Here is a 16,684-nt window from a genome sequence, read left to right on the forward strand (position 1 = left end):
TTCTTGAGTCAGTTTTATTTTTGGAGCCGTTTCCATTGACACATTTAGTTTGTATCATCATAAGCAACAGACTTAAAACAAAGAGATGCACCGATCGGGGTTTTCTGGCCAATTTTAGAGTAGACTTAGAGTTGAGTCAGTGCTCTTCCACATTGAGATGAGTCAGTTAAGGTGGATAAGGCGTGTGGTTAGAATACAGTCTGGCACGGGAGGAAACCCTCCAGGTGGATGGATGGATGACAAAATTATAATCACTGTGGGACTCTTGTACCGCAGACATTTAATAAATAATGTCTGAAAGACCTGCCCAAAAGAACATAGACCATTCACATGCAGCAACTGTAGCAGTGCTTCATCTGTTAAAAATCTGGACCGATGGTGAGTCGCTATGGATATATTTATAAATATTACTTTGAATGAAGGATTTACTTCCTCTTTTACTGCTAATGTTAGTACACAGGTGATGACTTCAAATGGTTTACAGTTAAAGTTAACAGCATGTGTGAGCTTTATAGTGCTGCAATAGAAAAAAAATGTCAACCAATTTGACCACCAGTTTCCACTAAAGTCCATTCAAAAGTTACTGGTACTTGAAGAAACAGCACTTCCATATAGTGATACAGTTCTAGACTTAATTTGTTAAGGTTTCAGACCCAGAGGTAAACAGTTGAGGTGGTCAAGCTGAAAATCAGCCATTTCCAATCACCAGATGTCAGAAGTCTTCCTCGGTGCATCTCTGATCAGAATACTTATTTCAGTCAGTGTATGTGGTCTTAGTTAGGAACGAGTCATAACTGACCTCTTACTAAAAAATCATATTGCTGGTTAAAACCACTAGACAGTGGGTAATGATAAATGTACTCATATTCCATAAAGTGGAAGAAGAATACGATGTTTACGGAACAGCAAAAGCTGGAAAAAACAATAAAGCAAATAAATCAGTCTATAAAAAAACAATTTGAGAATACAATTAGAAACCCAATTAGAGCTCATAGTATCACTTGCAAAGAAAAAAATTGCAACTAAAATAATTTGGATGCAATTCAGAACAGTAATTCTTACATACTGTCTATCTTTTTGCTTCCAGCATTTTTGGCATTAAAGATAAATAATGAGAACAGTGGTTTGTGGGGAAAGGGATAAATATGGTAGGAAAGGTCAGAAGAAAGGGGGAGGATTTAAGCAGACTCAAAATATGACAACCCATATTTTTTGGGCTACAGAACAGTATATAAATATATAAATATATCTATATTAGCATGATATTTATGAGTGAGAATAAGGTTTTTCTTTTCTGTATACTAAGCGGTACAACATTTCTTTCGCACTGTTCAATCCTAACTTGTTAGTGATGCATAGATAAGCAGTTGATACACAGTGAGTACAGGATTCCTAGTTCAGCACACGAAATTTCACACAATTCGTTTTCTACAGATTGTGAAAAAAATACTCTACACTTTGTAACCACTTGTTATGTAGTGTTGCAGTCATTGAAATCATTGGATGCTGCTTGAGGATGTAAACTCGGTTAGGACAGCAAGGTTTTCCTTTTTAAATGTCTTAGTCTTTAGGTGTTTTATTTTTAAAGAAACCACATTCGTTGGTTGTTTGCGCTAACATGGTGTGTGTAGCCTGCCCCCTAGTGTTCATTGCTTGAACAGGCTCAGCTAAGGAGCCTGTATGTGGTACTTTGGTATGTCATAACCAGTATGCAAGAAAGGAACTGGTGGGTCTTCTTAGATAAAACACGTGTTTATGTTTTACAGAAATAAAATCTGTACCGATATGTTTTGTGCTGCTACCACCAAATATCATGGTTTTAATCACATTACCTTAAGTTAGTGTATTCATCCCAGTTAAAAGCAAGGCAGCACAANTCTTGTAAATAAGCATCAAGCGCCCTCATGGGACAACGTGGTGTGACGACTGAGGCTGTGTTAATTGCCTTTAATTCCGCCAACCAGAACCAAAGTTTGTCGGCTCCTTTTGGGTCCCTGAGAGTGAAAATCCAGACGACGACAAGATATTTTTCTTCTTCCGGGAGACGGCGGTTGAAGCTCAAGGTTTGGGAAAGTCCACTTACTCGCGCATTGGACAGTTATGCAGGGTGAGAGGTCACTTAATCAACATCCAACAATGTGGAAAATTGGGATTAAAAACTGTGTTTATGCAAAATCAGATTATAATTGAGTTTTGTTTTGTCAGAATGACATGGGTGGACAGAGAAGCCTGGTGAACAAATGGACAACATTCCTCAAGACCCGTCTGATCTGCTCAGTACCAGGAGCTGATGGCAGTGACACGTACTTTGACGAGCTGCGTAAGTGTACAGGGCACACACTGGAGCAGAAGTACTCCAATGAAACTACAAATTTAAGGACATTTCTAGGTTTAGTATCATATAACATACAAAAAAATATGTGAAGTTCGGGTTCTCCAGGAAACTTAAATGAAATTTGTAGTCTGTTAATTTAATCATGAAGAAGGTTGACCTGGTTTCTGTGCCTCAACTTTTGTTGTAGTGATTTTCAGTCAGCGTAGGAAAAATATGAAATCTTTGGAATGATATGTATACTTCCTGTTTCCATTTCTGACAATATCTGCTGTACAATTCAAGGAAAAGATTATTTATATGGCTTCAAGAAAAGCTAAACGGGGGGGAAAAAAAGTTGGAAGATTTTCTGACCCTTTCCTCTGGATCTCTACCCAGAAACACATTCTGGTGGTGTAAACGGAGAAGATGTTAGGAAAACGTGATCAATTCACCAGGATTTAAAAGCATTTACAGCGTTTAACCTTAAGGGATCCATATTAAAGTAGAGATTAAAGTAAAACGGCAGAATTTAAAGTGCTTTACAGATTTACAGCAGGATTGATGATTCTTGTATGTCTTACAATATTTATGTCCCTCCATTTCCAATCATTGAAAGAAATCAAAACGATAACAACTGTCTGAACCAGCATCTTTACTTTTAATGTGAAGAATTATAATAAAAAAAACATTATGAATTAAGTTTTATTACATTTTAACCAAATAATATGTAATACATCAATAATTATGCTTTAAATTCATCAATTGTTATACGATAATTCTCTAAACTTCCTTCTCCAAAAGACTTTTTGTTATGTAATGTTTTTCTCAGATCTGTTGTCATGTGGTTTTTCCAGCTGCTGCAGGAGTTTTTAAGATGTGACTGATAAAGTGTCTGAAACTCTCTGCGGGCCACAATATGACCTCCCTTTGTGCTCATCTCATGACGGAAGGAAAGGTTAACTAAGTGGAAGACTTTGTCCAAACCCTAACCCCGCCTCGGGCTGCACCTGCCATTCACATTTCTCCATGTGAACGATGAGTCTCTTATCTAGATGATGAGCTTGGGACTGCACCTGAGGCCAAAAGTAGAGAGAATCTGTGTGTGAAACTGTGTTGGTAAACTATAGGAGTTATCTGTTTAAAAAAAAAAATTACTTCATTAGTTTGTAAACTTTTTTTATTTCTATAAAATCGTAACATTTTAAGGCTTCTTTGTTCAAGAAGCAAGACTGAGTGGTGGATTCTGTTTCATGTCATGACCCCCACTAATCAGCGAAATGTCTCTTTAAAGTGGTTAGACATGTCCATAGGGCTTTGTTTATCTTTTCCCCAACCTTTGACCTCTGGGCTACCGCCACCTGACCCGGCTGTCTGTGTGTGTCTGTCCTCAGGGGACGTGTTCTTGCTGCAGACGAGGGACAAAAAGAACCCTCTGGTCTATACTGTCTTCTCTACTTCCAGGTCAGAGTCGAGTCACATGTGCATGTTTGTTTATGCGCAGGAGTGAGTGTGTGAGGGTGTGCATTAGGGAAAGTGAACGGCGAGGAAGCAAAGTGCATACATGTCATGCATGTGTTTGTTGTATCTAACCCTGCTCCTCTTGTTCCCCCAGCAGCAGTGTGTTTAAAGGCTCAGCTGTGTGTCTTTACTCCATGAATGACATCCGGAGGGCCTTCCTGGGGCCCTTTGCACACAAAGAAGGGCCTAACTACCAATGGGTCCCTTTCCAGGGAAAAGTGCCCTATCCCCGCCCAGGAATGGTATGTTAATAACTGACAAAACAGCAGACAGACTGTAATAACGTCCAATCGTAGCAGGTTATTAAAATAATTAAAGCCAATTTTCTTAAGAAGGTTATTCCTTAAAATTTAGCACACCTCCATCCTTATGTTGCATCTTTTTAAATTAATTTTAAATTTATGTCTTCATGTTTTTTTTTACTTTTAATCAAATCAGGGTTGACTCTGGCCAAAAAAAACAAAAAAACCATGTAATGCCAGTGACAGAAATAATGTTAATAAAACAGTTTAATGGCAGTACTTTCAGAGAACCCAGTATGGTGCTAAAAACCAGTTTTCCGTGCAAAACATTTCCACAGTTGTCCCAATCAATGAGGGTTTGACACTCCACCAACCACAGAAGCCTTCAGTCAGCAGGATTTGTTCATGCTGAACTTCATTTTATAAGGCCACAACAGCTCCAGACATACTGCATAGTTAGCAGGCAAGTTATACTTTAATAATGCAACAGAAATAATGTAAAACTGCATTTTTACTGATTTGGATTTCAGATACAGATCCCACAGGCTTGCAAGGCTTACGGTCAGGCTGGACCAAAGTGAATGAGTCAGATTTCTTCCTATAAGAAGAAATAAGCTAGCTTTAAGCTAAGATGTCTCAAGGTGCTAAAGTGCTCCTAAGTATTCAGAAAATCCAGAGCTGGAATTTTAATTAAAGAGAGAAACTGGACTCTGACCTGGAGTAAATCTCCTCCAAGTCCCTGACAGCCCTCACACCATAATGACCTCAATGCGGCCGCACAACTGGGGCTTGGTGCATTCTTAACCAGCTGAAACACTGATGAGTCAGATGTTTTATTCCACTTGTATAAAACCAAAGGCAAAAATATTTTTTTGAATGGAACGGATGAGTTCAGTCATAGCAGTTTCATTTTCATGTTTTAGCAAGTTCTGGAAACTACAAAATGTGTTTCTCCTTTCCTTCCGTTAGTGTCCCAGTAAGACATTTGGGAGTTTTGAATCCACAAAAGGTTTCCCAGATGATGTGATCCAGTTTGCCCGTCACCACCCCCTGATGTACAACCCGGTGTACCCCATGAATCGACGGCCTGTGTTTGTTAGGACCAACGTGGAGTACAGCTTCACACAGATCGCCGTGGACAGAGTCAATGCTGCTGATGGGCAGTATGATGTCATGTTCATCGGAACAGGTTCGTGAGCGGTTTCTCCTTCACTTTGCGTTTTCTCTTTAGTGAAATGAAAATGATGGGGAGATAATGAGCATGTGGCATTTCAGACAAAGGGACAGTCCTAAAGGTGATCAGTGTCCCCAAGGAGAGCTGGAACAACATGGAAGAACTTTTACTGGAAGAGCTGGAGGTCTTCAAAGTAAGAACTAAATTAACTTCAACGTGTTGTACAAGAAAGTAGAAATAAATACCACATTTTATGATTTTGCCTAACCTGTCTAATTTTTTATTAGATGAAATATCAGAAACAGTTCAGCAGCAATTTATAGGAAAACAATGCAGCCACTGTTTTTAAGTGACCAGAAAGGCACATTTCCCAACTTACTTTCAATTGTCTTCAAACAGACATTAAATATGATGAAAAACAAAGTCAAGACAATCAAAAATGCTGCTTAAAGTAAAAAAAAAAAATAACTGAAAATTTGATTTAAAATACAACAAATCAATTTATGATCTTGTTTATACAGTGTGGAGGAGGAAATCAGGAGAATGGTCATTTAAGAGATAGTAGCTTGGAGATCTAACAGACGGGCACCCTACCCAGCAATTTAAAAGAATATTCTATATTAGCAATAGTGTTGAAATAGAAAAAAAAATCATTGACAAAACAGTAACAATACTTGGATCATTCAGTTAGATATTATTCTTATCCCTTTCAACCAACAACTGTTTTCCAAGACTGCTTTACATTTACAAGCTGGGCAGTGAATGTGTAAAAATGTGAAAAAAACTTTGCTTTTAATGGTTCTAACGCTGATTGATATCTGTGCTTTAAAGTAGAGAGAAGCTTAAAGCAAAAAGTAAGAATGTTCACCTTTTTTACAGTCGTTTTATATGATAATAACATTTCTTGTTTCTACAGAGCAGTTTTTGAAATACTGCTTTCTAAAAATGTTTGTGTGTCTTTAACTGCTACAAACGAAGGGCTTATTTCTATTTTAAGGGTACTAATATTTCTTTTAATCCATTCTTTTCTTCAGGATGCCTCATCTGTTATTAACATGCAGATCTCTTCCAAACGGGTAAGTTTACTTTGACTCTCTCCTGTTCAGAAACATGCTAACAACATGACCACCCTCGAGGCCATGTGTTGAAAAAACAAACAGTAAAAGAAGGTGATTAGTGACAACACTAAATCGGAATGGTTACAGAAAGTTCACTTCAAATCACCTAAAGGCGTCATAAATTACCACAGTCGTCACGGTTACAGAGATATAAACGATTTGATTTATGACAGAGAACTCCAGCTGTTTTCTATTCTGATAAATGGACATTCTTTAGGCCTTTTTGTCAAACGTTTCCATCTCGCCCCTGCCTGTTTTCACAGCAACAGCTGTACGTCGGCTCGGACACGGGAATCGCCCAAGTCCCTCTTCACCGGTGCAGTGTTTATGGGAAGGCATGCGCCGAGTGCTGCCTGGCCCGAGATCCATACTGCGCTTGGGACGGAACGTCCTGTACTCGTTACCTACCGAATACAAAGAGGTCTGTGACAAAATGTCTACGGCATACGTACCATATGGAGAGGTAGCTGTAAAGAAATTGAAGTCTTGACAGAAAGTGGAAATGACTATAACCAGTTTTTGTTTTTATATATTCCATTTAGACGTTTCCGTCGACAGGATGTAAGGAACGGGGACCCCAACACCCTTTGCTCAGGAGGTAAATTTACAACACTCGCACTGTAAAATGCAGCCCAGTTAAATTTTATTAGTAGAAGTGTAATGATACAGTCAGCTTATGAGGATGTAGAATAATGGGTTCAAGAGGAGACCAGATATTTTTTTACAATATTTCCAGGAAAACTATTAATCGCCATTTTTTTGTTTTGTTTCCGTGAATAGAATTATGGTTTCATTAACCAGCAAAAGTATTTACAAGGCTCTGCAGAATATCTCCTTCCCCATTTAAGTCCATATATTGTGCTTTGCTTGTCTAATCCTGATGACTAAAGTGCATTAAGCTGCCTCTTTTTTCTGTTTTAGGAGTAAAGCTTTTAGAAATCTCTATTCTTTGTTTTTATAAAGAATCTTTTTCAGTCCTGAGTTGCCAAGTTCAGGTGTGATAAGTCAAGATATTTTGAATCACAGTTTATCAAATACATTACAGGGTTTATTGAAAACAAAAATAGACCTTCAATTCTGACAGGAGGCTCTGAATCACAAACCAACTTTTGCACAACTGGTAATAGTTAGTCAGTTGTGCTATTTGTGTGATTAAAGTTAATTTGTACATTTGGTCACTTTGTCACAGTTTTTTTTTCTCTGTCACACTAACAAAAATCTGCTTCATAGGTACTTTAAAATTGGTGTGAGCTTCTTCAATGCTTTAGGAAGTGAACGCTGATGGGCAATCTGGTGACCAATCTTGCACCAGTTTACGTTAAACTAGATCTGTGTTGGGTTTGGTCAGGTCAAAGTTGCGTAATTCACATTCATAGTTCATCATATAAACATTCTGAACTCAGTTTAAAGTTCCAACTTCAACCAGCTGATGCAGTTTTTTTTTATATATATATATTTTCTGAAATTACATTAAAAATAAATGTAGCTGTAGGTCACGGCTTCATTTATCAGTGCTGATGATCAGTCTTTAGTTGATGTTGTCAACACAACAGGGCAATTAAAGAACTCCTTCCTTTCTTACCCCTAAGCCTAATAGCAACTGCACAGTGTTGAGTGAAAAACACAGTAAATGTACTGATTGTTAGTATTGTAAGGTTTTTGTGCTATAAGATCTTGTTACAGCCCTGTTTGTTAATGGTAAATTTGTGTGAAAACAAAAATATGTAGAATGTAGCAGGTTTTAATTCTACATGTTCTCATGAACACTGTCTGTGCCTTTTCCTGTGTTGACATGGTGAAAGTCTTGGTATGTGACGTCTTACTGTCTTCATGGCAAAACAGCCAAAACGCTTCACCTCTGGTGACATCTGTCCTCTCAGACCACAAAGAGAGCATTCAGCCCCTCTCTGTGTTTCTACACCACAACGAAATCAGGCTAATCACTCCCGCTGAAAGAGCTCCTGGGTAATGAGATTACATCATGTGGCATTCAGGCCGAGTAAAACTGATGAAAATCAGCGCAATTGTCTCTGATGTGACTGGAGCGGCTGGTCAGTCTGTTTGGCAGGTTACACCAAATCGTTTCCACTTAAAGCCCCATGCTGCTGCTAAAGTTTTATCCTCTGTATTTATTGAATAGTTTTTCTTTTTCTTTCATTCGTTTTAGACAAGGCTTAGAAACAAAAGGTGTCATTAAGTTAGGACTTTAGAAGTCAAAACATGTGTAAATATTTGGGTCAATTCACCAAGTTCTGATAAATAATGAGAAGAAATGCTCTTGTATAGAGGAATCATACATTTTCCTGTCATGTGCAAGAACTGTCATGTCTAAATATATTTTTTAAATGCCCTTCCAAACAACATAAGCCAAGGTACTGAAAGGCAAATATTTTCTAGACTGTGTTTTTTTTTCTTTCTTTTTTAATGAAATATAGCAAGCCTATAATTATATCTTTGTCTCTTCTGCCCCCTTCAGACCACCACAAGCATCGTGTTGCAGAGAGGAAGCTGTATGGAGTTGAGGGAAGCAGCACTTTCTTGGAGTGTATCCCCAAATCCCTTCAGGCCAGAGTCACCTGGACTTATCAGAAACAACCACAGAACCCGAGAGAGGAGGTGAGAGAGTGCGAAGGTTGAGGACGAGTTGGGGATGAAGGCACATTGTAACGATGCTGTCTGAGGTCACCGTATTGTTTTGTTTTTATCAGATTATCCACTTCATTATTTTCTTCTTATTGCTCAAATTCATGACTTTTGGATGATTCATCTCCCATGACAGCTGAAAATGTAATTAGAGTAACTCTACCCATAAGGGGCCACTGACTAGATTGGGTTTCATAAGAGCATTACCTAAATTACTGATCAGAAAAACATGCTCATTTTTATTCTCTCCAGAATCTGTCAAAATATTGCTGCTAACAATGATTCACAATTTGCACTATCACACAAAGAACCAAAACTGGTGGCATGACTTACTTTAGGGATTTTATATTAGTGTTTAATTAAGACACTGTAAAAAACAAAAACAAACTTGAAATCTGTTGCTCTAAAACACTCCATCGATTCAGAATGAGTTGAACTATTTTGCAAAGAAGAATTTCACTAGATGTGCTAAGAAAGTAATTACATTTTATTTCCATAGTACCAGTTCTGTACAAATGTAATCTTAAGACACTTTACAAGTCAATAATTTCTATCCATATAGATAAATAGCAGAAGATATTGTGGCATGATCTTGGAGAGAAAGCTATTAGATAAAGAAATATTCCATAGTTAGTAGCTCTTTCATTTGCTTTACCCAGGAGTGAAATGGTTAAATACAGAAAGGGCCTCAGTTTTCTCTGTAGACAGAGGACATTTGATCATTGGCAACAAAATTTAGGTGGGTCATTCCCTCAGGGAACAAAAACACCAGGCCGCATAGAGACAGTTCAACAGACAAATTGAATCATGTTGTCCGAGCTGAACCGAATCATATCTTTGACTCTAGGTACGTCTCGATGAACGTATCCTGCAGACAGACAGGGGCCTACTGATTCGTCGGGTTCTCAAGAGAGATGTCGGTGTCTACCAATGCCACGCTATGGAGCACGGATTCACCCAGACATTGCTGGGAATCACTTTAGAAGTCGTACCATCGACGTCTTCCTCCATCTCCAATCTTCCCTCCGACTCCCCTGTTCGATTAGATCCTCGCAGCGGAGGTGCTCCCTCACTGACCAATCAAAAGCTTTGGTATCGGGACTTCATGCAGCTGGTGGACCACCCTAACCTCAGCACTGTTGACCAGATTTGTGAGCAAGTTTGGGCACGAAAGCATGCTGGTGCCGACCAGGTGTCAAAGAGTTTTGAGTCTCCGAGGAAGGAGATCGTACCTTTGGGTCCTGCTGTCCGACCGGCCAATAAGAAATGGAAGCACCTCCAGGAGATCCGAAAGGGGAGAAACCGCAGGACCCATGATGGGAAACCGAGCTCTCGGGCACCGCGCAGTGCTCGGGAGTGACGACGGCGAGAAACGGATGAAAAAGAGTGAGAGGGAGAGTGAAAGAAAGTAACTGAGAGACCAGATACTCATGGAGGTGTTCACATATACAAGTACACACATAAAGACATGCACAGACACACTCCACCTCCTGTATTGTGTTTATTTATCTATGGATACCACCACTATACGGTACACCATCCCCCTGATTCCTCATCCCTGTGACCAGCTTCCTGCATGTGCTGCCTTACTGCCCAAACTGATTCTGCACGATCCCTTTACACTTCTTCACTAGGATAGTCGCGTGTACTAGCAAATACGCGAGAGGAAATTCACCCACATGAGGAGGCAATAAACTGACACACACATCTACAGCTTATTCTACAAGCCATTTACACTACTTTAATAGTTAGTGTGTTACCTGTTACTCTCTGGACAACACACTGCTGCCACTCATGAACAATCCGAAAGGTTTTGAGAAGCACTCTTCTATGTATAACATTTCTTTAAGTGATCTAAATATGGACAGAATGGGGAAAGTGACAACTGGAACAATGATGCAAAAATATAGTCTTGAACTGAAAACGAGTAATTATGCTTAAAATGTATGTGCATGTTGCAGTGACATTTGTAAGAGCCAGAGTAATTGACAAACATCTTTCTGTGGCCCTCCTTCCATTCTCATCACCACTTGTCATTTGTACAAATTACACCCTGGAGCCATGAAGAGTTACCAGCACCCGCAGAACACATTATTATTTGTGAAAATGTTATAAATTTGTTGTGGGGTTGAGTCAGTTTTATTTTTGGAGCCGTTTCCATTGACACATTGAGTTTGTATCATCACAAGCAACAGACTTAAAACAAAGAGATGCACCGATCGGGGTTTTCTGGCCAATTTTAGAGTAGACTTAGAGTTGAGTCAGTGCTCTTCCACATTGAGATGAGTCAGTTAAGGTGGATAAGGCGTGTGGTTAGAATACAGTCTGGCACGGGAGGAAACCCTCCAGGTGGATGGATGGATGACAAAATTATAATCACTGTGGGACTCTTGTACCGCAGACATTTAATAAATAATGTCTGAAAGACCTGCCCAAAAGACCATGCACACGCAGCAACTGTAGCAGTGCTTCATCTGTTAAAAATCTGGACCGATGGTGAGTCGCTATGGATATATTTATAAATATTACTTTGAATGAAGGATTTACTTCCTCTTTTACTGCTAATGTTAGTACATAGGTGATGACTTCAAATGGTTTACAGTTAAAGTTAACAGCATGTGTGAGCTTTATAGTGCTGCAATAGAAAAAAAATGTCAACCAATTTGACCACCAGTTTCCACTAAAGTCCATTCAAAGGTTACTGGTACTTGAAGAAACAGCACTTCCATATAGTGATACAGTTCTAGACTTAATTTGTTAAGGTTTCAGACCCAGAGGTAAACAGTTGAGGTGGTCAAGCTGAAAATCAGCCATTTCCAATCACCAGATGTCAGAAGTCTTCCTCGGTGCATCTCTGATCAGAATACTTATTTCAGTCAGTGTATGTGGTCTTAGTTAGGAACGAGTCATAACTGACCTCTTACTAAAAAATCATATTGCTGGTTAAAACCACTAGACAGTGGGTAATGATAAATGTACTCATATTCCATAAAGTGGAAGAAGAATACGATGTTTACGGAACAGCAAAAGCTGAAAAAAACAATAAAGCAAATAAATCAGTCTATAAAAAAACAATTTGAGAATACAATTAGAAACCCAATTAGAGCTCATAGTATCACTTGCAAAGAAAAAAATTGCAACTAAAATAATTTGGACGCAATTCAGAACAGTAATTCTTACATACTGTCTATCTTTTTGCTTCCAGCATTTTTGGCATTAAAGATAAATAATGAGAACAGTGGTTTGTGGGGAAAGGGATAAATATGGTAGGAAAGGTCAGAAGAAAGGGGGAGGATTTAAGCAGACTCAAAATATGACAACCCATATTTTTTGGGCTACAGAACAGTATATAAATATATAAATATATCTATATTAGCATGATATTTATGAGTGAGAATAAGGTTTTTCTTTTCTGTATACTAAGCGGTACAACATTTCTTTCGCACTGTTCAATCCTAACTTGTTAGTGATGCATAGATAAGCAGTTGATACACAGTGAGTACAGGATTCCTAGTTCAGCACACGAAATTTCACACAATTCGTTTTCTACAGATTGTGAAAAAAATACTCTACACTTTGTAACCACTTGTTATGTAGTGTTGCAGTCATTGAAATCATTGGATGCTGCTTGAGGATGTAAACTCGGTTAGGACAGCAAGGTTTTCCTTTTTAAATGTCTTAGTCTCTAGGTGTTTTATTTGTAAAGAAACCACATTCGTTGGTTGTTTGCGCTAACATGGTGTGTGTAGCCTGCCCCCTAGTGTTCATTGCTTGAACAGGCTCAGCTAAGGAGCCTGTATGTGGTACTTTGGTATGTCATAACCAGTATGCAAGAAAGGAACTGATGGGTCTTCTTAGATAAAACACGTGTTTATGTTTTACAGAAATAAAATCTGTACCGATATGTTTTGTGCTGCTACCACCAAATATCATGGTTTTAATCACATTACCTTAAGTTAGTGTATTCATCCCAGTTAAAAGCAAGGCAGCACAACCCGGGTCTGCGTGGGGATTTTAGATGTACGATATCATTGTCATTGTTATTTATGTACCTTTGTTATAGATGTGTAATTAAGTCTTTAAACTAAACTGAACGATGACGCCTACGAAAGGGACACTCAGCATTTCGACACCACATTGAGCAGGGCTGGACTGACTTAACCATGTGGATTTTCAGTGCTTAAGGGAGCAGCTGATCAGTGCTTTGGACATATGTGCACCAACCAGTTCTGAACCAGCAGTGATGTCAAACGTGCCTGAGTATCCCTTTTTCACCCAGCTTTTTGTTTGTGCTTGAACTTGCATGACTAAAGTTTGTGGCTAATGCATCTGACAATGACATGGTGACATGAGAGATCGAGAGGTAAAGAAAGCACAATGTTAAATATCATTATTATTCCTATGTATTTATGTGGAAAGATAAGCTGAGTTGTTGTGGACTTTTGTGTTTTCCTTATAAATGTAGATTTATTTCTCTAGTGTTCATGTTCTGCTGACAAGGACTTGTCCTTAGCATTTTTTTTAATCCTTTACAGCCAATGGAAAAGCTTTTTTTCCTGCAGACAGTGTCCAATTAAAGTCTTTTGTTGTTCTAAAAGCCCTCTGTTCCAAATCTTCCTTATATCCCAATTCTATGTGATGTGGTGGTTTTTTTTAAAGCTTACTATGAGAGGCTTTTGTATTTGTATGTTGAGTGAGTGCATGTGTCTGTGTGCAAGAGTAAACTGTTCACTTGAACACGATTTGTGTCTTCAGCCTGATGGTTTTTGTGGACAACAGAGCTTTGTATATAGTGGCAAAGGTACAGTGGAGTGTTGGGAAGTCTGTAGCTGAAAGTCTGAGGTCAAAGGCCAAAGTTAATGTGGTGCACTGTAATATACCTGGGTCTTTGTGAAATGTCATGTCAAAATGTTTTTGATTAATACAATAAAAATATGCAGTTACTTAAAGATTCGCTTGACTTTTTTTGAACACTATCGCGTTATTGAATGCACTAGAACTGTGCATAATTTGCGGTTTTAAAACTAAGCTTGGGTTCCTATAATCCACATCTCTTGAGGAAAATTTAAAAACCACCAAAGAAAGGGTGTGTAGGGTCCAAATCTCCTTCCTGCTAATCTCTGTGTGTTATCTACACATGCATCTCAATAAATGAAACTACCATCAGGAAGACATTTTTTTTCTCTTCAGTATGTTGGGAGAGTGGATGTGAATATCTGTGTGTGAGCATGAGGCTGGGAATGTGTGATTGTGTCTGTGTGCAGCTGTTTATCTATCAGGGGTTCTGGGCTGAGCCCTCTCCTGGGTCATGTTGGGCCCTCACTAATGTATGGAATATATCTTAAACAACAGTTTTCCATTCTTTGGCTCAACAACTTTACCGATTTCTAGTTATGGTTCTGTTCTGGGGATGAGTGTGGAACCATCGGAGATGATAATACAAAGAAGGATTCTTCATAAAATCAAGAAAATTATGGACAACCCTGATTAGGCTGTTCATGAGACTGATTTGGGAAAATAGTGTTTTCAGTCAGAGGCTTCTCCAAATTTACTACAATCTTTGAAGAATTTGAATTAATAAGAGTTACAACAACATTTAATTTCCCCTTATTGTTGGAATTAATAAAGTTTTTTTTTTAATTTGTATTACGTCTCTGCACATCACTCCAGCAGGTGGTACCGATATGTTTTTCTTCATTTCTCAGGTATATTCTTAGCGAGTTTATTGTCTCATCGACATTAAAAAGCAAATTACCTTCTGTGTTAGAAGGTAATTCATCTCAGTGACACAACATTAGTCAAATAAAACAACTGCCTTTTCACCCTGTCATCCATTTTAGTGTCTGCAAATTAAATCAAAATAACTATAAACACTATAAATTAGTCTTTATAGAACAGTTTGTGGCTTTATACTTATTGCTTTCACTTTTTCTTTCTCTATATGTTAGTAAATTAAACATCTCTATCCTTTGTACTTGCAGCCTGCTTCACATCTTTTCCTGCTCAACTGAGTTTAGAAAATATAACTTTAGCTCCATCCTTTAGTCCTTTTGTCTCCTCATTTCATTATTTTACATGTTTAAACCACAAGGGGGCAGTAAAAGATTTAGCGTTTATAAGCTTTACAGATACCACAGAGTATTTATAAATATTGATGTTAACATACATGGTAGATAGACGCTTGCATGCAGGAAAATGTTAATGATTTTATTCTATGAACTGTAAAAATAGTTTTGAAGTTTGAGTCTAAATGTATTAATGTCAATGAATATGAAGTGCTGCTTGTAAAATGTACTATGGCATGCAATGGAACAGAAAGGCTTGATTATTCATTTTTCTTTACATACAGGGGAGTAAAAAATCACCAGCCCTGCAGCCAATCTCAATCTTCACCTAATTAAATAAAACAACTTTATTGCAACCCAGTTGTCTTGACACCGACATAATTACCATGTTGCTTTTTACGAGAGTTCCTTCAAATCATGTTTTGCGGCTTATCTCCATGATTTCTGTTCAAGGGTATTCAACAAACACAACCTCTCATGCACCTTTTCTCACTGTTGATCTCCAGAGCTGAGCTGCCGATGTGATGACAGATGTTTTGCAGACCCTTCGACACGTTAAACAAACAGAAAAGTACAGGGGAGGGGGTTTAAAAAGTTTTCCTCGTCTCTTTTAAAAGCGAAGCATGTGTAGACGTGTCCGACATGATTCATTCTGATTCCATTAAGAACTGCTTGTGGGCACTGGCAACATGTACACACATTTACATTGGAGGAGACTCACAGCAATAAGTGAGGCTTTCATTCCTAATTTATGAACACTCACATGTGTTTAAATGTTCACTTAAACTTATACACACACGCACAACATGCTGTCACCAGTCATAAAGTCACTGGGAATTAAATTGCGTCTGTAATCCTCAGACTTGGAGCCCGTTATTTCCCCTGTGTTTTCAAAGGCCTTCAGAATTCTGCGGGAGTAAAATGGGTTTGCAATGGTCCGTGGGGTCTTAATTGAGCTCATTTCCGCTGGCTGATTTTTACTGTATACCACTAACCCTTATCACTGGGTCTAAGTTGCAGCAGAAAAGTGTGGGTACCTGTGTTTTTTTTTTTTTTTTTTTGGGTCTAAGTTGCAGCAGAAAAGTGTGGGTACCTGTGTTTTTTTTTTTTTTTTTTCATCACGCCATGTTTGTCCAGATATGACTAAATTATTATGACTTGTTAAACTGCAGACAGACAAAGGCTTACATTCTGTCTTTACCTGGAGTCATATTAAGCATAATATTTTATTCTGTTTCAGTTTCGGTCCCTGAATATAACAGACGTTATTTGTGACATGAACAGATTTACACAGAAATCTTGTTTAGGACCACATGACACTTTTTCTCTGTTTGCTTCATCACACAGAGTATGTCTGCCGTTCACATCGTTTTGATTCTTTTTTTTTGTTTGTTTTTGATAAAAAATATGTTAATAAATATCATAAAGTGTTGTAGTTTTCCTGGAACTGAGAAACAGTCACACAGTGCATAACCTACAGTAGCATATATAAGAACAGACAAAGTAAATCTACAGATCCCAAACAAAATCTCTTTAAATCCCTCATTTATAGAGAATTGAATATGGTGTTTGAAAAAAGATGTAAGAAAAGAAAAAGAGAAAAGAAACGG

General features: G+C 38.2%; 1 protein-coding gene across 1 annotated transcript; it reads left to right on the forward strand.

Moving 5' to 3' along the window:
- The first annotated feature begins 1,904 nt into the window (after positions 1-1,904).
- LOC103155931 (semaphorin-3A-like) lies at positions 1,905-10,934 on the forward strand. Its single transcript, XM_007577824.2, has 12 exons — positions 1,905-1,917; positions 1,965-2,107; positions 2,206-2,320; positions 3,706-3,775; positions 3,927-4,074; positions 5,044-5,263; positions 5,350-5,441; positions 6,283-6,324; positions 6,630-6,787; positions 6,909-6,964; positions 8,843-8,982; positions 9,857-10,934. Exons 1-12 carry the CDS (start codon positions 1,905-1,907, stop codon positions 10,367-10,369), a joined length of 1,710 nt encoding a protein of 569 aa, XP_007577886.1. The 3' UTR covers positions 10,370-10,934.
- The last annotated feature ends 5,750 nt before the right edge of the window (positions 10,935-16,684 follow it).

The sequence above is a fragment of the Poecilia formosa genome, unplaced genomic scaffold (assembly GCF_000485575.1).
Source record: "Poecilia formosa unplaced genomic scaffold, Poecilia_formosa-5.1.2 Scaffold456, whole genome shotgun sequence".
In the NCBI taxonomy this organism is placed as follows: domain Eukaryota; kingdom Metazoa; phylum Chordata; class Actinopteri; order Cyprinodontiformes; family Poeciliidae; genus Poecilia; species Poecilia formosa.

What these genes read in the sequence shown, in the direction of transcription:
- LOC103155931 (XM_007577824.2), top strand. An exon ending in TGCAGATCTCTTCCAAACGG is followed by an intron (nt 6,325 to 6,629) that starts GTAAGTTTACTT and finishes CTGTTTTCACAG; the next exon opens with CAACAGCTGTACGTCGGCTC. An exon ending in TACCTACCGAATACAAAGAG is followed by an intron (nt 6,788 to 6,908) that starts GTCTGTGACAAA and finishes TATTCCATTTAG; the next exon opens with ACGTTTCCGTCGACAGGATG.